The sequence below is a fragment of the Mustela nigripes genome, chromosome 10 (assembly GCF_022355385.1).
Source record: "Mustela nigripes isolate SB6536 chromosome 10, MUSNIG.SB6536, whole genome shotgun sequence".
Classification (NCBI taxonomy): Eukaryota; Metazoa; Chordata; class Mammalia; order Carnivora; family Mustelidae; genus Mustela; species Mustela nigripes.
In genome coordinates, this window is record NC_081566.1 from 53798948 (window position 1) to 53821565 (window position 22618).

The 22618-nt window shown below is 37.2% G+C and overlaps 2 protein-coding genes across 4 annotated transcripts in view; one reads left to right on the plus strand and one right to left on the minus strand.

Moving 5' to 3' along the window:
* The window catches only part of GPATCH2 (G-patch domain containing 2), a 172934-nt gene extending 170331 nt beyond the window's left edge, over positions 1-2603 (minus strand). For both annotated transcript variants that reach the window (XM_059413345.1, XM_059413347.1), the window contains exon 1: positions 2427-2603. In XM_059413345.1, the coding sequence (XP_059269328.1) occupies positions 2427-2482 (56 nt within the window). In that variant the 5' untranslated portion in view covers positions 2483-2603. The remainder of the gene's footprint in view (positions 1-2426) is intronic.
* A 66-nt stretch (positions 2604-2669) lies between these two features.
* Positions 2670-22618, plus strand: part of SPATA17 (spermatogenesis associated 17) — a 178562-nt gene continuing 158613 nt past the window's right edge. Inside the window, exons 1-3 of one of the 2 annotated variants that reach the window (XM_059414112.1) lie at positions 2670-2964; positions 16491-16580; positions 18163-18244. In XM_059414112.1, coding sequence (XP_059270095.1) covers positions 2897-2964; positions 16491-16580; positions 18163-18244 — 240 coding nt within the window. In that variant the 5' untranslated portion in view covers positions 2670-2896. The remainder of the gene's footprint in view (positions 2965-16490; positions 16581-18162; positions 18245-22618) is intronic. The other variant, XM_059414111.1, reaches the window with a different exon arrangement.

Below are 22618 nucleotides of genomic sequence, written 5' to 3' on the forward strand. Positions count from 1 at the left end.
TTAAGCCGCTGCCTTCGGCTCAGGTCATGATCTCAGGGTCCTGGGATGGAGTCCCGCATCGGCCTCTCTGCTCAGCAGGGAGCCTGCTTCTCTCTCTCTCTCTGCCTGCCTCTCCGTCTACTTGTGATCTCTGTTAATTAAATAAAATCTTTAAAAAAAAAAAAAAAAAAAAGAATTGTTTTTAGATATACCGGAATCATGCTGCAAATATGGTATTTGGTCTAGTTATTCAAACTATATTTGCTCCTGTTCCATCATTTCTAAAATGCAAAAAAAACCGGATAGCATCCATCTCAGAAGATTTACATGAGATATACGTCCATAAAACCTGGCATCAAGTAATGACTCAGGGGGCGCCTGGGTGGCTCAGTGGGTTAAGCCTCTGCCTTCAGCTCAGGTCACGATCCCAGGGTCCTGGGATCAAGCCCCGCATCGGGCTCTCTGCTCAGCAGGGAGCCTGCTTCTCCCTCTCTCTCTGCCTGCCTCTCTGCCTACTTGTGATCTCTGTCTGTCAAATAAATAGATAAATCTTTAAAAAAAAAAAAAAAAAGGAGTAATGATTCAGTAGTAGCATCCCTAGTGGCACTGGGATTTCATAACTGGGATAAAACATACACTCATAGTATGGTAAATGTCTAATCAATGAAGGAATAAAAGAAAATTCGATTGAGAAATTCCCAATTAATGGGATGGTTGTACAGATAAACTAGAAAAATCAAGGTACCAGTTTTCTGCAAAGTGTTTTTTCTAGCAAATCAGGCATGATATTTAAGAATTTCATTCAGAAACACTGATTAGGCGCTAGGCGCTATGTTAGACTCTGATGCCACAAGAATGAATGAATTCTATACTGGTAATTGAAAATAAGATAAGCACTTTAAAACAATTGAAGGATGGTGTTTCTCTGTATCCTAAGGAGGTACCTAACTATAATTTGCATAGAAGGTGAAAGGGAGAGGAAGTCATACTTTTTAATTAAATAATCATCTATCCTACAAATCAGTATCACCACAGCAAGAGCAGACCAATCTATACAGCACATTTTGTCTTGCTCCCTTAACAAGGTATTGACTGAATGGTGAACATTAAGAAAGGTACCTCCTAGATTACTGGACAGGGAATTCTGTCTGGGGTAATGGAAATGTCTTGTATCTTGTTTTGCGTGGTGAGTACACAGTATATACAACTGTCAAAACTAAAAATACTAAACACGTGAGAAGGGTTTTATTTTATGCTAATGCCATATGACAACATTAAAAAAATATAGCTCATTTAAAAAAACTACTCCCTGCTTTCTCCCTGGAAAATGTGAGAATTTAAAAGTATGACCAAATCTATCCCCACTGTGAGAGGAACTACACAGAATGATTTAACCTCATTCAAAACATTTCAGGCAAGATAGTCTTAACTTTTAGCAATAAGTGATGCAAAGAAAATCTTTGAGAACACAGACTACTATAACCCCTCATGGTCTCCTGGTCTCATTCACTGGAGAATCTAAGAATGGACATACGTTTTTTCAGCCACAGTTCACCTGCTTTTCAATCCTTCGTGTTTGACATTGTCAGTAGGAAATTTGCCTTATTTGTTTGACTGCTTGTTCTATCTATACTTGAAAGAACAGGGCTGGCATCCTAGAGTTCTCAAACAGAAATCCAAAACCCAGCTTCTAGCTCCAGAACAGGCACGGCAATTGGGGGCAACTCATTGAAATGCTCTGTGCTCGTCACAATCTCCTATCACAGGACTGTCCTAAAGAAAAAGCACGTTAATTTGTGAATGCACTTTGAAAAGTCAAAGCAATTATTCCAAACTGGTACTAGTGATGTGGTACCGCAAGGCACGGTCAAACCCCTAACCAAATCCTGGCATTTATATGTTCTTAGGGAACACACACATCTCATCTGAACTAAATGGAACGTTCAAGGAGCAGAAACAGGTAGGTCACTCCCACTGGGAAAAAAAAGAAAGAAACGGGAGTGTGCGAAGAGGTCTCTTCCAGTACTCAAGTTCCAGAACTCTAGAATACCGGGATTTGATCTTCCAGGACACCTGGTATAATCTGGCAAATTAAAAACGGGAAGTGAGGGACTAAGGCCTGTATCCAGGGAAATTCTTCGGTCCCTAGCCTGGTCAACAATCAACGAAGAAATGAACGGCTCTCAAAGTACGGAGACCTCTACTCCCCAAACCCCGTGGAGTGTCAGGCAATCAGCAAACGTTCGCTGTGTCCCTTCACAAATCTTGAGCGCACACAGCTCCACGCCTTCCTCAAATCGCTTCCATCCCAGGCAGGAGCCACAGCAAGGCCTAAGTGTCCTCAGCTCACCCATCCCCACTCCCTCCCCCCCTGCCATCCCAGGTCCGGCGGCCTCCGGCCATCACACCCGTTCCTGATCTCCCATCCCCAGGGCCGCCAGCCTCACCAGCGGTTCCCGGCGGCTGGAGCTCCGATCGGTTGGCGCCCGGCGGCCCCGAACATTAACGACACCCAGGAGCCTGGCCTCGAGGCTCAGGCCCGAGAACAGACTCCAACTAGCCCCGCACCAGAGACTTCCAGAAGCAGTTCAGCATTTTGAGCTGAGCTTCCGGAAGCCGACGGGAGGCGGAAACCGGAAGCCCGGAGCAACCATGACCTCGCCTCCCCACACCGCCCTCCGCGCCTCGAATCGCCTCCTTTTACTCACAGAAAAGAGAGAGGCGAATCCCAGGGACCTTCCTACGCACAATGTCTTAATTTCCTGGCTAGTGTTCTGCTAACTGAAACGGAGTGGAAAATAAAAGTGGGATAAACGAAAAGTTGAACCCCCCCCCCCCCGGGACTGGCTTTATGGTTTCACCCGGTTGCCGTGGAGACCGATAGCAACACCCGGGCGGAGGCAGACGCCTGGAGGCGATGGCCACGTTAGCTCGGCTGCAGGCTCGGTCGACGTTCGTGGCACAGCAGTACTACTACAGGAACAGGTGAGGCGTCAGCCGGGGTACGGCGCAGAGGGCTGTCATCACCCCGGCCAGGTGTTCCTCAGGAGCAGTTTCCTGTTAACAAAATTCCCGAATCAGTAAATACCACCCACTTCTCCCCTTCGTTTGTTGGCCTGAAACTTACTCCCAAGTTGAAAAGTAGGGTTGCGGTTCAGGGAGAGTCTAGACGGGAGTCGGGGCGGGACAGCGTTCCCAGCGTGAGAGCATTTAAGAAAGAGCCCAGTAGAGAGAAAACTAGAATAAAGTGTTTCTTTGACATCATCACTCCACAGTTTGATGAAACCAGTGTCCTCCCTGTTGAAGTGGTTTTTTGTTTGTTTGTTTGTTTGTTTGTTTTTTTAAAGCACAGCGAGGTGGGATCAGTGTTCTTTTGTTTTTTATTTTTTGTTTTTTATTTGACAGACAGAGATCACAAGTAGGCAGAGAAGCAGGCAGAGAGAGAGGAGGAAACAGGCTCCCCGCTGAGCAGAGAGCCCGATGCGGGACTCGATCCCAGGACCCTGGGATCATGACCCGAGCCAAAGGCAGAGGCTTTAACCCACTGAGCCACCTAGGCGCACCCCTGTTGAAGTTTTAATAGCCTGAGGGGAGCATCCAGGCTCCCTAGCTGGATGGGGGTGGGGTGGGGTGGGGTGTGTGTGTGTGTGTGTGTGTGTGTGTGTGTGTTTTCCCCCTGGGGATTGGAGCCTCCATTATTTCACAGATATTGAACTCAGCCTCCATTATTTCACAAATACTGAACTCAACTGTTGTAAGGACTCTCGGGTCTTCCCAAAGGGACAGTATCTAAACTTTTCTAACGAGATTATCAGTATCAATATGTTAACCATTAGTAGAGGAGTAAGGAAGATACTGGTAGCCTTATCCATCTCTCTACACCCAACCTTCTTCCTCCGGGAAGAGTTTTGTTTTGACCACGGCTTTCTGGAAGCAATGCCTCCGGGGATTTTTTCCAACTTAAGAGAAACCGTATAAGTCAGTTAGATAATGGTAGACTATAGGGAGATGGCAGACCCAGGAAAAATGGGTCCATCCGACGGGATTTTCCTGAGCTGTTCTTAGTCTAACATTTATCTCTCTGACCGCATTCTTCCGGCACTGCGGATCTCTTAGAGTACTAATCGCAATTCCGTTTTACATTCTGTTTGGGCATATCTATCTTTGCCTCTTAAACTAGAAGTGGGGAGTGTCGTTTTTTGCTTATCATTTAGGTTTCTAGTGTCTATCGTAATTCCTCATTCATGATAGACGCACAGTGATTCTTTAGTAATTCCATACATAAGTCTTTGAATCAGTCATTAGTCTTGGTTTAAGTAAACTACTAAAAATTGCTAAAGGTGGAAATTACTTATTATCTCTTACTGTAATTACAGATAAACACCTTAACCACTTATTGAGCATTCCCTTAAAGGATGTGTCCTGTATTCATGACCTGCCTATATAAAGAAGTAAGCTGCGTCCCTCCTGATGTTCACAGCCTCATGTAGAATATAGGCATTTAAAAAAGTAATTACAACAGAGTAAGGATGAATGAAAGTGAAACAACTAACATTTCTTGAGCACTGATTATATGCTGGGAATTTTACTAGGAAGTTTTTCATATAATACTTCATTTGGTTATCACAATGTTACATGTTAATATATTAAACTCTACTTTTAGAGCTCAAGAACACTGTTCTTAAAAAAAGGCTGGTGAAATGCCTTAGACATGCAAATAGACATGATTTTTTTTCCTGCAGATTTCAGTGTAAACTTTTGTCCCCATCTTGGTTTTGACACTGGGAACATTTCCCCCCAATTGGAGGTTACTTGGAGAAAAGGTAAGAGCTATGAGAAGGCCATGATGAGAATAGGCTGGCATTCCTTACATTTCATTTATTATTAGTAGTAGTAATAGTTTCAATATAAAGGAAAGTCTCTAAAAATCATGAAGGAATCAGAGTTCCAAAGTTTCCCTAGTTAAAACAACACCAGGGTATTGATAAATTTGGGGACAAAAAAGATATAAAATATTAATACATGAAAAAAGGACACAGGTGGTTTAAGAAATTATTATTATTTCTCATGTGTTATTCACTAGATCAGCTCTCTGTAAACTGTAGTGTTCATTAGAATCGCTTAAGGATGTTGTTAAAATATAGATTCTGATTCAGTGGGTCTCAGTTACAGTGAGAGAATCTACATTTCTCACAAGAGTTCCTGTGAGGCCCCGTTTTGCAAAAAAAAAAAAAAAAAAAAAGTGTAGAAAAGGAACTTTGTACAGGTCTATCATTTAATTCTTAAACATCCTTACAAATTATGTATTTATTCCCTTTTTGCCTGAGAAAAGGAAAATGAGATTCAAATAGAGAAAAATTCCACAGGCCATTCAAAGTAATGTTCATTTGGTGGAAGGATATTAAGCCAAGAAACCAGAACAGGAGGCTACTGTACAGTCAGAATTAATGGTTTACACTGGGGTAAACTTTAATATAAATGTAATGAGAAGTTTTACAGAAATAAAAATAAAGGAAAAAAGTTATGACTAATTTTTAAGAAAATATTTTCAGTTAAAAATATAATAAATGAATTTAAAAATAGTCACTACTTGAAATGTAAATGTTTTAGGAAAGCAACACGGAGGACATATCCAGGGGATTTAGTATGTGAATGGTAGTCACGGCAGAACTGGGGAGAGTAGGGGGAAAAGGACAAATTCATAATGAAGAAATAATCAAAGAAAACATTCCTAAACTGAAGAAAAAGTATGGCTTTGAATGGAAAGGACTCTGAGTACCAGACAGGATGTTATTTTAAGACAGTTTTTAGATATTACCTGGCAAAATTTCAAGGATACAGAAAAAAATTATATAAGCTCCTAATCTAAGACAGAAAAGAATAAAGTTATTTGCCAAGGAAGAGAGAAGCATCGAATGGCTCCTGTGCAATACAGGGATGTAGAAGAGAGAAGGACAGCAGTTCCTCATTATTCAAGCAATATCTGAAAAATCTAACCCAGCAAAGATCTTAATCACTTCTTTTTATTTTTTTTTTAAAGATTTTATTTACTTATTTGACAGACAGAGATCACAAGGAGGCAGAGAAGCAGGCAGAGAGAGAGGAGGAAGCAGGCTCCCCAACTGAGCAGAGAGCCCGATGCGGGGCTCGATCCCAGGACCCTGAGATCATGACCCGAGCCGAAGGCAGAGGCTTTAACCCACTGGGTTAAACCTGCTAGGGAGCTACCCAGACGCCCCCTCACTTCTTTTTTTTTTTTTTTTTTTTGATGAAAGAAAGACATTTTCAGATACATAAAGACTCAAGAGTTCTGTCATGCATATACTTTTATCTGAGGAAATGGATTAAAAAACACACTCTGAAATCAAGTGAGTATTAAATTAGAACAGAGATCTCAAGATAGGGGAAGAAGAGCAAAAGAAATAATAGAAACAGTAATGAACAATTATACGTGTAGTATTGATAGTTAAACCTAGATGAACACTGTTAACTGAGATTTATGGGATACCCCAAATTCTATGCAGTTAATCCAAGAGGCACTTGCAGTTTGCTTCCTAAATACCTCCTTGAGCAAGTTCAAAAATTCATCAATACATTGTACCTTCCCAGTTTTACAGCAATAGTCTTGCTAATTGTCTCACTACTAGTAATGCAGGTCATTCCTTATGCAGCTTGTAACCCCAGTTTCCTCCTCACTCTTCCAGCCTCTGTGATAATAACAATTAGTCTGGAGGCCAGTCTCTTTAGTGACCCCAGAACTCCCCACAGTCTCTCCCATCACCCACTCCCAAAGACAGTGCTGCATGTTTCAAGTTTAGAGTACTGCTTGCCATAGTATCTTTCAGTTTTTAAAGTTTTATGAAGCCAAAGTTGTCAAACTGTTTTTTTTTTTTTTTTACTTCAGGGATTTTACCTCTCTTGGAATAATTTTTTCTCAACCCATGGTTATAAGAAAATATTCTGTGTTTACTACTAATATTTTAGAAATTTTATTATATTTTTCTTCACTGTGCAGTTGTGTTTATGTGCATATATCATGTGAGAGAGGGGCTTAGCTCTTAGTATAGAAATTGTCTCTAACCCTTAATTGAACATTGCATACTTTCTTTCCTGGTTTTAAATATTGCAAGACAAATTAAGTTTTAAAAATTGCAAAGGAAGAAGCAAAATTGGCTTTATTCACTGATAACATGATTGTGTGTGTAGGAAACTAAGCTATGGGGGAGCCTGGGTGGCCCAGTTGGTTAAGCAACTGCCTTAGGCTCAGGTCGTGATCCTGGAGTCCTAGGATCAAGTCCCACATGGTGGGTGGGGGGTCCTGGGGGGAATCCCCGCTCAGCGGGGAGTCTGGTTCTCCTTCTGACCTGTCCTCTCTCATGCTTTCGCTCTCTCACAAATAAATAAATAAAATCTTAAAAAAAAAATTAAAGAAAAAAAAAAAAAGAAAACTAAGCTACCTACAAAAAAGATCTAGAAATAAGTGAATTTAGCAAGGCTGTAAGACACAATACCCAATACACAAAAAGCAGTTGTCTTTTTTATATAATAGTAACAAGCAATTGTGATTTAAAACTACAAAAACAATTAAATTTATAGTAATTTATCAAATGCATGTCACTTTGTTGACTTGTAGAAATCTCTTGTGTACACAATTTGTGCACAAAGGTATTTATGTACAGGGTTATGTATAAAGGTGTTCATTAAAGCATTCTTTTTTTTAAAAGCATTATTTCTAATAGGAAAAAAACACAGCAACCTGAAAATACCTTGTGTGTATTTGTAACTAATCTGATTAAATAAATTAAGGCTTATACACATGATGGAATATTAAGTAGCAGTTTAAAAGTGAAGCTTTTTATATATAATGACAAACGCCCCCCCCCCCCAAGACAGACAGATTAAGGTTAAAAAATAGGTCATAGAAAAATACGTAGTACATTTAGTATGAAATTTTTATGTATTTATGCAGAGAGACACAGTATATGAAATCATAGATAACAAACTGTTAATAGTGTTCAGATTTTTTAAGACTTGGAGGATAAGGAAGGTTGAAATGGTATCTTAATATTTTTCTCTATATTTTTCTGTACCGTTTAAAATTTTATGTTGTGTATTGGGTATTCGTGTATTAGTTATAAATAAATAGTAAATAAGGAAAAAATATTCTGAGACAAAAATTTTATTTTGCAAACATAAAATTCAACATACAAATTAAGTGGTCATGAAGATGTAGTGGGTAGAAAACTTGGCTTGCCACTGTGAAAAATCAGAAAAGTGAACAAAATAGGTGAAAAATTATTTTTAGACATTGTGTTGCAACAGACAATGTAGGATTATGATCTCTTGCTGAAAGGAAACAAATGAGTCTATCTAGACAATTACTCCAGTTTTATGACTGGCAGTAATTTCTGAGCAAAATTCAAACTCAACAGCTTAGCATTCATATTGTCCAGCATCTATTTCTAAATTAGTAGTATGACAAAAATGTAGCAAACCATGACCTATAACGAGGAAGAAAAAAAATTGATTAATAGAAACAGACCTGGAAATACAAAGCTGATAGAATTAGCCTACAATGAGTTTTAAATAGCTCTCAAAACACTCTTAAGGACTTTAGGGAAAATATAAGCATATTGAGGAGTGAAATGGAAATAAGAAGCAGATGAAACTTTTAGAGACACAGAACAGATGATCTGAAACAAAAAATTCAGATGGACTTAATATCAGATTAAAATCCTGTAAATAAAACATTAGTGAACTTGAAGACCTTAGGTAAGACCTTAGATAGATATTGTTGGGTAGAGTGTTCTTTAGAAATTGATTAGCTTCAAATTGGTTGATAGTGTTGTTCAGGTCTTCTATATTACTATCGATTTCTTGTATAGTTGTCCTGTCACCTATTCAGAGAGACATGTTGAAATATCTAACTGTTATTTTGAATTTGTTCTTTCTCCTTTCAGTTTTGTCAGGTTTTGTTTCACATATTTTGAAGCACTGTTATTAGGTTATTAGGTGCATACTCATTTAGGATTATTACATTTTCTTAATTAACCTCTTTATCATTACAAATGTCCTTATGCATGATCATTTTCCTATCTTTAGTTTACTTTAAATGTCAAAATTACTTTAAATTCTAAAACTATTTGAATAAAATAAAAGTTCTGAGATGCCATTCTTTTGTGTATGTATACACATATGTACATATATATACATACATATATATTTAAAAATTCTGAAATAATCTGAAACTTAAAGAAGTTGCAATACAGTACAGAAGTTTTGTTTTTGTTTTTGTTTTTTCACAAATCATATGAGGGTAAGTTGCAACCTCATGACCCATTGCCCCCCATCCCCCCATTCTTTCACTTAAGGACATTGTATAACCAAAAAATTCCACCATCAAAATCAAGAAATTAACATTGATACATTTCTGCCATCTGATCTCCAGATTCCATTCAAGATTTGCCAATTGTTTGACTAATGTTCTTTATAGCAAAAGGATTATATGTATCTTATCTCTTTAGTTAACTTTAATATGGAACATTTTCTCAGTTTTTCTTTGATTTTCATAACCACCTTATTTTTGAAAATCACAGATCAATTATTTTGTAAAAGTTCACTCAATTTGGGTTTGTCTGATTTTTTTCTTCTTGATTAGATTCAGCTTATGTATCTTTGGCAGAAATGTCGCAGAAGTGGTCCTGTAATCTTTTTTAATGCATCCTACCAGATACTGCATAATTTTGATTTGTCCCATTACTGATGGTAACTATTTGGATTATTGACTAAGATAGTTTCAGCTAGACTTCTCTACTGTTATGGTCTCTTTTTTTCCCCTTTGTAATTAGTAGGTATTTTCAAAAGTAGGTGATTTGAAACTGTGTATGTATTCCATTCCTCATTAATTTTTCAATTTATTTATTATGCATACTATTATGGACTCATAGGTTCCTATTCATTGGGTTAACATTACTTATATTACTTAGGTTCATGCTAGTATTGTCTTAGATTTGTCCAATGGGAGCCACTATAAGATTTTGTTTTGTGTGCTGATGATCGTAATACTTTCTTGCTTTCCGATGCACACAAAAAATGTTCAAGGCTCATCTTTTCTTTTCCCACCCAAACTCTGGAGTCATCCATTTCTCCAAAGAATGCTTGCTGCTTTTAGTGGATGCTTATGCTATTGGGTGTTTCAGGGTCTCACAAGTGGACAGAGCAAGAAAAGATGTGTATATATGCTTTGTGTTCAGTCTGCATGTGTACTTCATTTATCCATCCATCCATGTATATATTGAAATCCATGTGTTTACATTGACAATTCCATTTCAAATCCAGCATCACAGGATTAACTCTAGTTTATCTTGTTCCTTTTCTAATGCTGCTGAACCTGGCTCTCATTATCTTTCATATATTCACTTATTGGACCAATCCTTCTGTATATAACAAAACTTCTGGCACCGTAACCATAACTGTCCTCTCTTTTATGGATTCCCTTTTCCTGGAGTATGGGCTCCACCTCTCCATGTTGGATTATCACTCATTCCCCAGCTTGGATACCCTTTCCATCATTCTTGGGTTCTTACTCCCTGTTCCACCCAACCTTGTGGAGGCTTTCCTCACCTTTCCTTGACACCCAGAGTTAGGCCTTCTGTCCATGGGAACACTGTCCTTAGATTGTGACATCTTACCCCAGCCCAGGCCTACATATAGATAGATGCCCACCTTACCTACACAGGCTTAGCTGAGCCGCTGTGACTGCCCATCCCCCAACACTCCCAACCCTTTAGCACAGATTCCTGGTTTCCTTCCCCACTGCCAATTTCTTTAGGACTTAATTGTTCAGGAAATGAAGAGAAGGTAGAAGGAAGAGGTAGAAAAGTAAATAATCAAACACTTTGCAAATATGTTATGAATCTGCATGTTAATTCTTACTTTATGCTCTAATACATATGTATTTATAACTCATTATTCATTGAGCTGTGAAATAATAATAATAATAATGAGGACTATTAATGAAAACACAACATGGCTTCTAGATTCTAAAATGTAGTTTATATTTTTCAACTAGTTATTGACCTCTTATTAGGCACATGAGTGATAATTAAAACACAGTGTAGATTAAACATAGTTTCTGCCTTTAAGAAGCTTGACATCCTTGAGACCTAATAGTGAAGTGAGAAGCAAAAACTGTTTTACACATCAATATATTTTACAATGTAGGGCAGCTAATATTGGAATTTTATTCCTAGTATCTAAAGTAGTTAAAAGTCATATGGTAATGAGAAGCAAAGAAGATTGGGTTTTTAATCTAGTTTTAATTCAGGAGCTAGTACACATAGGTCAAACTAAACAGTATGTTGATACGTAAAATGTGTATTTTTTGTACATTACTAGAAAGACATTTAGCTACACATTTTTTTTCCATTTTCTATTTATTGTCAATTAATTTCCAGCAGCTAATGATACACATGAATATAGTGTTATCCGGGGTTATAGTACTTATTTCTAGTTGATGATAAAGTGACTGGAAACTTGCAGCTTTTTTCAATGTTTTATTACATTCCTGGTAATACTTTTGGTCTTTCATCATTATTAATTCATTTAGTATTCATTGTGATAATACTGATCATAATAAATTTATTTCAAATTCATGTAGATGTCATATTTTATTCACTGCTATAGGATTTTCATTGTAATTTGGAACTAATTAATATACCATTAAAATAAAGTGTTACCCACATTTTTCATTTTAAACACAAAAAGTCTAGCAGTTCATGACATATTATATGAGTATTCAGCATCCCAATGGTAACCCAAGTATCTGTAAATTTCATTTTTTAAGCAGTTAAAAAAAGGACAACAGAGAAATGTGTATGGAAGTTGAATTACAGCATAGAAATTAAAACTTAGCAGTAAGTTAGCTACTAGTTATTTTTTAAAATACTTCCCTTTAATTAAGATGTATAGTTCTTATTAGTGTATCTGTGCTTATGTTTATATACATTGGTGTTCATAAGTTTAAGAAGAAATAATTTAATCTTCTTCCTGACTATGTATTACATGTTAGTATTATTACCAGAAGAGATTAGAAAACAAAGCCAAAACGGAAATATGATTGCTTATTCCACATTTCTAATAACAATAATAAGTGAAGAGTAGGTTCAAGCTATACATTAGCTTAAAAGTATTAGATATATTCGTGTATCTTACTTCAATATTTTTTTCTTCCTTTTTAAAAAAATATTTTACCTATTTATTTTATTGAGAGAGCCGGAGCATGAGCAGGGGAAGGAGCAGAGGGAGAAGCAGACTGCTTGCTGAGTAGGGAGCCCTTTGGAGGCTGGATCCCAAGCCCCTGGGATCATGATCTGACCTGAAGGCAGACGCTTAACCTACTGAGCCACCCAGGCACCCATCTCCTATTTTGAAAGACTTGTTGATTTTTGGTGGGGTAGGAATGACAAGTATTTTCAGTATTTTAAATAAAGTATATTAAAAACAAGGAAAACAGATCTATAATCATATTAAATGTTAGGTTAAATACCCATAAAGAGCTGTTTTGTCTCATCATGAATTTCACTTCACATCAGCCTTACTGAATAAAATTATTTTTTCCTTCTTCACACTCTATCATCTTTGAATTGCTTGCTCTACTGGACGTTGTATTACTGTATCTTTTCTATTTTTGCTATAATGACATTTTATATTTTGTACTATCGTATTTTACTGGCTAGGATATGATTTTAAAAGAAAAAAGATTCCCTGGAATGCTGCAACTCTTTGAAACACTGACCTTGTCTTCATGACTTCTTCACAGCATTGGTACTGCTCAACCATGGTCTCCCTTCCTGCTATGTTACTATTAACTTCCATAACACTGCAAAATACTGTCTCTTAAAATTCAACTTTCTTTTTTCTTTCCTTATTTAACGTCCTAAACTTTTGTGAGCTTTTTGTTCATATAAATGAAAAATTTCTGTTATGTGTTTAAAGGCTGAATTATTTTTTACCAGCAATATTATGAGTTCCTGTTGCACTCCATTCTCACCCATACCTGGTATATCTGAAATTTTTGATTTTTTAAATAATTTTTATTAACATATAAAGTAGTATTTGCCCCAGGGGTATAGGTTGTGAATTGTCAGGCTTACACACTTCACAGCACTCACCATAGCACATACCTTCCCCAGTGTCCATAACCCAACCACCTTTCCCTTCCCAGCAACCTCCCAGCAACCCTCAGTTTATTTTGTGAGATTAAGAGTCTCTTATGGTTTGTCTCCCTCCAGATCCCATCTTGTTTTATTTTTTCCTTCCCTACTCCCCAGACCCCCCACTCTGCCTCTCAAATTCCTCATATCAGGGAGATCATATGATAATTGTCTTTCTCTGATTGACTTATTTCGCTCAGCATAATACCCTCTAGTTCCATACATGTCATTGCAAATGGCAAGATTTCATTTCTTTTGATGGCTGCATTATACACATACACACACACACACACACACACACACACACACACATACCACCTCTTCTTTATCCATTCATCTGTTGATGGACATCTAGGTTCTTTTCATAGTTTGGCTATTGTGGACATTGCTGCTATAAACATTTGGGTGCATATGCCCCTTTGGGTCACGACATTTGTATCTTTAGGGTAAATACCCAGTAGTGCAATTGCTGGGTCATAGGGTATCTCTATTTTCAACTTTCTGAGGAACCTCCATGCTGTTTTCCAGAGTGGCTGCACCAGCTTGCCTTCCCACCAACAGTGTAGGAGGATTCCCCTTTCTCTGCATCCTCTCCAACATCTATCATTTCATGACTTGTTAATTTTAGCCATTCTGACTGTGTGAGGTGATATCTCATTGTAGTTTTGATTTGTATTTCCCTGATGCGGAATGACGTTGAGCACTTTCTCATGTGTCTGTTGGCCATCTGGATGTCTTCTTTGCAGACTTCAACTCTATTACAAAGCTGTAATCATCAAGACAGTATGGTACTTGGCAAAAGCGGACACATAGATCAATGGAACAGAATAGAGAGCCCAGAAATAGATCCTCAACTCTATAGTCAGCTAATCTTCGACAAAGCAGGAAAGAATGTCCAATGGAAAAAAGAGTCTCTTCAACAAATGGTGTTGGGAAAATTAGACAGCCACATGCAGAAGAATGAAACTGGACCATTTCCTTATTCCGCATACAAAAATAGATTCAAAAGGGATGAAAGGCCTTAGTGTGAGACAGGACTCCATCAAAAAAATCCTTGAGGAGAACACAGCAATCTCGTTGACCTCAGCTGCGGCAGCTTCTTGCTGGAGACATTGCCAAAGGCAAGAGAAGCAAGGGCAAAAATGAACTATTGGGACTTCATCAAGATCCAAAGCTTTTGCACAGCAAAAGAAACAGTCAACAAAGCCAAAAGGCAGTTGACAAAATGGGAGAAGATATTCGCAAATGACATATCAGATAAAGAGCTAGTATCCAAAATCTGTAATGAACTTGTCAAACTAAACGCCCAAAGATGAAATTTTTGATTTTTTACCGTAGATGTTGATGTCTTTTCATATCTTAGTCCCAGTTTATTTTATTGTTTTTAGGAGACTGATGATCATCTATGACACAAAATTTTAATTTTATATTTGAAAATGGCTTGTGTGCACTCTTCTTTTTATTTTTTTTTTCTTCCTTTTTATTCCTCCTCTTTCACTTTCCTCCCATCTCCTATTTTTATCCTTCCTTCCCATGAAGTGATGGTTAAGAATCCAGCTTTTGGAGCCAAACTATGTAGGATAAAATTTCAGCTCTGACATTTATTAAGATGTGACCTTAGACATATCCCTATACCTCTGTCTCCCTTAGTATCTTCCTTTGTCAAATGGGAATAATATTTTAATGTTGTGAGTAGGTATAGTGATAGACGCTCCTGTGTGACAGTCTTCACAGGGATTAAATATGTCTGTAATAGGCATGCTATTCCCCAGGAGAAAGCAGCTTTGGTAAGTCATAGACTGTTAGGAGAAACATCAGTTCCCTCTGGAGCCACTGAGGATGCATGTGGGAGAAAGGGGGTAATATTGTGGATTTTTAGATTTTAAAGTTTAGTGGAAAGACCATTATCAATCAGTCATGATACACGACTGTGTTAAATATTAAGAGCAATTGGAGTGTACAATGGTAAGGCCTGCTGTAGTCTGGGGAGTCGGAGAAGGCTCAGGGGAGTGAAATACTTCAAGTTGTTCTCTCTGCCATGTGGAGCACAATCATTTGAACCAAGAATATGGTTTATACATGTCTCTCCTATAATTTTTAGATGTAGAACAAACATACAATGATAATTGCACTTTCATTTCTTCTAATTGTCTAGAGTGTCCTCTTAACATCACCGGCTTGTGTAATTCTCTCTGCTTCTCTTCATATCTGGATCACTGATGGATGCATAGTTTTTGTTTTCCGTTTGCTTTTTTGAGTCCTTTAGAGTCCTTTCTAGGTAACTCTCTTTTCTGCTTATCTGGGACTATAATCCATCTACTTGTTTCTCCAGCTTTTTGCCACTGACAGCGTAACTGCTCATCCTAGTTTCTTACTCTTAGCCAACTTCATAGGATTGTTTAAGAATTTCATTGTTTGAGGTTTTTTTCCCCCTTCTGTTTCTGTTCTAATTATAACATATAAATCTATATAGTTAATCTAGAATATAATAACCACAAAAAAATAACCTGTCAAAGGAAACACTATTTTGAGGGAATTAAAGCAAAATTAAGAAATAAATGGTTAGCCATTTTTAAGTCATTCAGCAAACATAAAGTGCTAATTAGGTGCCAACCAGCATTCTAGGAAAGAAATTACTTTGTGGTACACAGTAGTTGCCTTAAGCAATATCATATCTAATAGGGACAGGGAGGCTGAATTATAATGACTGGTAAAATTAAAATGGAGATCTGTTTTTGCTGTAAATCAGTAAAATCTAACAGCTGAATTTCTTGTCTTTATAAGCCTATGGCCCTGCCCCTGCTTTAGCTTAAATAGAGTTTCTGAGAATTCTATCTAGAATAAGCATTCTGGGATGGATTCATGTTACTTAGAGGCAGTTCAGTTAACTGATGCGTGGAGTCAAATATGCAGGCATTTTAATCTTGCATGATATGTGTAGTGGCATTTAAATAGGAAATTCAAGTAATTACAGTTTTAAAATAATGAAAAAAATGCATGTTGTTTTATTTCCTTATGAGAATCACTGGTAAATTAATTAGTTGCAAAATAGGTGATTACAAAAATGAAAGAAAAAGTAAAGCTGTTGAAAGCACATAGCCTCTCAGAGAAAGGTTAATTTTAAAAATATAGCTCATGATTTCTGAAATGCTTTATTTTGTATTTTAATTTTATTAAAAATGACATTTGAATTATAATTATAATTTTGGAAGAAATTAAAGGTTAAGTTTTAACAGGTTGATTTGCTTTGGAATTATATTAGTCACTAATGAAATGCTTTAAAAAATTTCTTTTTAGTGTTGTAGATGTTTTTAGGAAAAAGGAGTATGATGCAGCAGTTAAAATCCAGAGCTGGTTTCGAGGATGTCAAGTTCGGGCATATATCAGGTATATGATTTTGTTATGGGAATGTCAGATATATGATAAAAAAACGCTCATTAGAAAATATGATTTATTCATGTAAGTGTTGATTACAAATAATCTTTTCCTTATAATGAATTTAATAAATTATATGATGTCTTTTTTTAAAAAAGATTTTATTTATTTATTTGACAGAGAGAGATCACAAGTAGGCAGAGTCAGGCAGGGGGTGGGGGAGGGGGAAAGCAGACTCCCTGCTGAGCAGAGAGCTGATGCAGGGCTTGATCCCAGGACCCAGAGATCATAATCTGAGCTGAAGGCAGAGGCTTAACCCACTGAGCCACTCAGGAGCCCCTATATGATGTCCTTTTTAAAGAAATAACTTTTTCTGGTCTTTTCTTACATATCAAAAAACTAAATTATATCAACCATATCTCTAATTTTAAAAAATACTCAATATCATAATTAGATTAGATTCTTTCCTTTGAATTCCATGGCATATGACAAATGACTGGACTTTATTTATAGCAATGAATTCACTGATTGTTAAAAAAGGAAAAACAGGGAGCCTGGGTGGCTCAGTGGGTTAAGCCTCTGCCTTTGGCTCAGGTCATGATCTCAGGGTCCTGGGATCGAGCCCCACATTGCACTCTCTGCTCAGAGGGAATCCGGCTCCCCCCCCCCTCTCTCTGCCTGCCTCTCTGCCTACTTGTGATCTCTCTCTGTTACATGAAGAAATAAAAAAAAAAAAAAAAAAAAAATTCTTTAAAAAAAAAAAGGAAAAACAAAATAAAATAAAACAAAGGAAGTTGTTCCAGTCTTCTTCAGCATGTTGATGCATAAGGGCAAATGATATGAGAATGCTGCAGTCCTGATTGTAAAGAGACTAAAGCTGTACTCCCTATCGTAATTGCTCTCACTTTTTCTTCAGCACTCAGACTTTCCTTCAGTCTCTCACAATTCTGAAAAGCATTGCCTGGATAAGGTGGAAGAAGAAAAACCCTAGTACATAATAACTCATTCAGATGATCAAGTGGCGTGATAGTGTCTAGTGTCTTCTGTTAGCTCGTGGCATCCTGACTTGCAGATCCATGCGAAGATGAGATTTCTCTTTTGGCCCCCCCCATACCGATGAGGAACATGATAACAAAGAGAGTATTTTTTTAATTCAGCAGATTAACTTGTCATTAGCTTACATTGACTGGGAAATATAAGCATGAAAAAGGAAGTGTTTCCTTACCTCAAGAATTACTTCAAAGTACTTATGATGACTTACACCAATATTGCCTGGCTTATCTCTTGTTCCTTTGACCTGTTTTATAGTCTTAACATTCAAAAATATTTCCAAGAATTAGTATTGAAGAGTATTTGAAATTTAAAGATATTTAATCATAAGCCCAAAAGGAATACTGAATATTTATTTCTGTCCCTTTTTTCTACTTTTAGAAATGCTTAATTCTATTGCAGAATGATAGCTCTACCCTTTAAAAGTACACAAAAATTTGCCTTTGAATTTGAATTCTTGAATTGTGGAAGATACAGTCTAAGAAAAAATTTAAACAATAATCTTGTTCAAGGAAGCATACTAATAAGTCTGTTTTTCACCCAGGTATTTACATAGAGTAGCAACTGTTATTCAAAAATGGTGGAGAGGTTACTCAGGCAGAGAAGAGTATCGGCTACTTGTAAAGGTAAATATTATAAAATTTATGTATGTTAGCATTTGAATTATACAATGTACTGTAACTTTAGTCATATTTACATGCAGCGTGGAAGTTATTGCTATAAATATTTACATAAAAAGAAAACTGGGCTTGGGATGCCTGGGTGGCTCAGTTGGTTAAGCCGCTGCCTTTGGCTCAGGTCATGATCCAGGGTACTGGGATCGAGTTCTGTGTTGGGCTCCTTGCTCAGTGGGGAGCCTGCTTTTCCCTCTGCCTCTGCTGCTCTGCCTGTCACTCTGCCTCCTTGTGCTCTCTCTCTCTAACAAGTAAGTAAATAAACAAAATCTTAAAAACAAAAACAACAACAACAAGAAAATTGGGCTTAAATTTTAGAATGAGACCTCTTCTGAAAAGCCTTTTCTGATTTTCCATGGAGAATTGATGACTCATTTCTTCGTACCCAGATGACACCAGACATTTTCTTTTTGTTAAAGTAATTTTCTCAGTGTATGCATTTATGTGCACTTATTTGTCAATGATTTTCTCCAGGTTCTAGGTGTTGAGCCCTTTCAGGGTAGGCACAGCAGCTTGTTCATTTTTGGGCCATCAACACTTAGATTAATCCCTGTTTCATAACATAGTCAGTACACATTAAATGAATTAAAGTGGCCAAAATTAATTCTACAAAATATAAAAATAAGGTGATTTTAGCATTGTCTGTTATTGGCTGTGGGGATATCGGCTGCTGGGATATTTTCAAGATTTGCCATAAATGTGGTTTACCACAACCATCTCTGTGCACTGATAGTCTTGTAGAAGTATATGGTAGCATGCCAACTTTCACTTCAGCTAAGAGCTTTAGGATAATAAGAAAAAACCATTTTTTTTTTAATACAAAGTGAGAAAGCTTCTAATTAGTGGCCTACTTCATTTATTTTTTGGTTTGTTACTATTTTTGACTATAATAACGTAAATTTGTTTTTCATTTGTTCTTGATTAGTTGCATCTAAGTGAAATTAAAAGATATAGAGAGGGAAAGATAAAAGTAAGTAGGTAAGTAAGTGATAAGCATTCACCTTTGGTGAAAAAAACTTTAAAACATGTAGAAAAAGTATAGGAACTGTTTGGAGGAAGAGCCTACTATTTTAAATTTAGTGAAACTAAGTATTCAAACAGAAATTCTGCCCTGAACTTTTTTGTAACTGTTGGGTCTCTCTTATAGCTAGTTTTAAAACCACAGTGATGCTTTTACGGCACAGATGCTTAACCAACTGAACCACCCAGAGGGGTATTTCAAAACTCTGTGTGTGTGTGTGTGTGTCTTCTTGATCATCAAGCGTTTTTACACTAGGTTTAGCATTCACTGATGGCTTTGTCCAGAATCAATTATTAGGGGCGCCTGGGTGGCTCAGTGGATTAAAGCCTCTGCCTTCGGCTCAGGTCATGATTCCCAGGGTCCTGGGATCGAGCCCCGCATCGGGCTCTCTGCTCCGCAAGGAGCCTGCTTCCCCCTCTCTCTCTGCCTGCCTCTCTGCCTACTTGTGATCTCTGTCTGTCAAATAAATAAATAAAATCTTTTTTTAAAAAAAAGAACCAATTATTATATTTGTTAAATAGCAATTTTCTAACTCTGTCATTTTTTTCTACATTTACTTGTTAGCATGTTACTATAAGAAAAAGCTCTTTTCTTTGTTTGTCCTTTTTAAAATTTTTTATATCAGTATGAACTCATGGATTCCTGTTTTATTCAGTGGGCTATACTAAATTACTGTCACTAATTGGTTTGGTGTTCAAATTGATTTGGTCAGCAGAAGCTCCTTCTTCAAACCCACTTTTAATAGAATCAGATTACTTAAATGGGATGATCAAAAAATTAAGGTATTTTCTTTGGAGTGCTGAGTGATCTTTAGCCCCATTATTCATTCATAGTTGGGGGTCTATGTCAATGTATAGACAAGACAATAAAATATATGTATGCATATGGCTTTCCATGAGCATTACTGACTTAACTTCCATTGCTGGAATTGCTACTTACAAGCCACTAGTAAGAAGGTTATAAATGATTGAGACCTCTTTTATCAAATATACAAGAGTATAAACATTTCAGGGGCTATTGTCAATGTATTCAACTTGGGAATCTGTATTTATTCTAATGATGTTGAGGTTGCTGAAAAAATATTTTTAAAAATTCATATGGGGGGGCACCTGGGTGGCTCAGTGGGTTAAGCCGCTGCCTTCGGCTCAGGTCATGATCTCGAGGTCCCGGGATCGAGTCCCGCATCGGGCTGTCTGCTCAGCGGGGAGCCTGATTCCTCCTCTCTCTCTCTCTGCCTGCCTCTCTGCCTACTTGTGATCTCTCTCTGTCAAATAAATAAATAAAATCTTAAAAAAAAAAAAATTCATATAGGGGTTCCTGGGTGGCTCAGTGGGTTAAGCCTCTGCCTTTGGCTCAGGTCATGATCTCAGGGTCTTGTGATCGAGCCCCACATCAGGCTCTCTGCTCAGCAGGGAGCCTGCTTCCTCCCCTCCAAACGCCTGCTTCTCTGCCTATTATGTGATCTCTGTCACATAAATAAATAAATAAAATCTTTTAAAAAATTCATATAAAGATCAATTCTAGGAAATTTGTTTTGTTACTTTAGTGTCTTAACTGAGTTTGATCAAAAAGAATATCACTCAGCATGATCACTAAATTATTCTCCAATTTTGTATCTAATTATCTTTGAGCTCTTGGGGTAAAAATGATAGAGATTTTCCTCATTTAGATTGGTTCTGATAGTTTTTAAGTCTGTTAAGCTATAAGCTATTTTAGGACAGGTCTGTTTTATTTATTCCTTTTTTGCCATTATGTATACAGGACCTAACATAAAAATCTCAAATAACATAATTGGACCTCAATAAGTAATTATTGAATGAAATTATAATAGCTGTAGTTTACTGTTTAACTACTATGCCTAAAATATTATAGCAAACATTTTTTAAAAATATTATTTATTTATTTATTAGAGATCACAAGTAGGCAGAGAGTCAGGCAGGGGGCGGGACCGCTGAGCAGAGGGTCTGATGTGAGGCTTGATTCCAGGACCTGAGATCATGACCTGAGCTGAAGGCAGAGGCTTTAAATTTAACCCACTGAGCCACCCAGTCACCCCTGTAGCAAACATTTTTGTGTTTAATGTGTATACCAACTAAAGTCTCACACAAGTCCTATGAATATTATTACTGTTTTACAGATGAAGGATTTTAGTCTCAGATATGGTTACTTCCCCAAAGACATACTGTTAGTGATGTGTGGAGAAAAGTTAAAACCCAGTTTGATGTGATTCCAAAACGCTTATTTACTGAAGTGATAAGGCAGTTGAAATTCAGGTCACTATTGAAGAATTCCCTCCTTTGGGTTATACAGAAGTCCACGAAGCTTAAGTAGTGCTAACATACCAGAGATCCCCACCTTTGTGGAGCTTCATTCAGAGGAGGTCCTTTGTCCTGGCCCATGTATTTGATCTTCAGTGTTCATCCTTTGAGAACTCTCTGGCTGGTGGGCCACATAAAAGGAATGGGAATTTTTGTCAATATCCCAATATCCCTAGTACTTCCAGTCCTATCTCCTTCACAGGTGCCACCAACTTTAGTCCTAGAGTTTTAGCCACCTTGGAACCCTGGAAAAAATAAAATTAAGATGTTAAAAAAAAAAAAAAAAAAAAAAGAAGTGACAGTAATGCCAAATGTTACATTTCCTTATTTTAAAAAGCTAATGCCCAGCTCTTCTCCAGACATGTGGAATCTTTTATTTCTCTTTCTCTGCCCATATCTCTCCTCTTACTGTCTCTCTCCCATTCCAGCATAATTTCTCAGAGCTCAGGTTTTAAGAAAGCGAAGCTCAGTAGGGATGCACAGTCACACATAAGCCATCTGAGGCAAAACACATGAAAGGACCTGCTACGTTCTTGGGTTGGGGGGTAGGACAGGAATTAAAGAAGTTTACAGGAATTGTTTAAGTCTATGTTAATTATCCTGTCACACACATAAGTCTGTAGTAACTATGTTTAAATCGTCATTTCCCAAATTTATTATGCATATATATTTTTTGACCTAACAGCTATATACGCAATAATAGCAATGCCATGAGTGAGGCTTTGAAATTGGGAATGAGCATGGTGTGATGGGAGGTGGGAGGGATGTTGATCTGGGTGGCTCAAAGAATTTGGGGACTAGCAGAAGGTTGATGTGAATGTGACTTTTAAAAAGTAATTTCCTACATTTTAAAAGGAATTTCTTGTTTAAAAACTTTATATTCATAATACCCACTGGGTGTGGTGCATAAACCATGAATTTTGGAACACTATATTTTGGAACACAGTATATTCATTATTTAATATTTTCCAACAATCTATTAAGTAG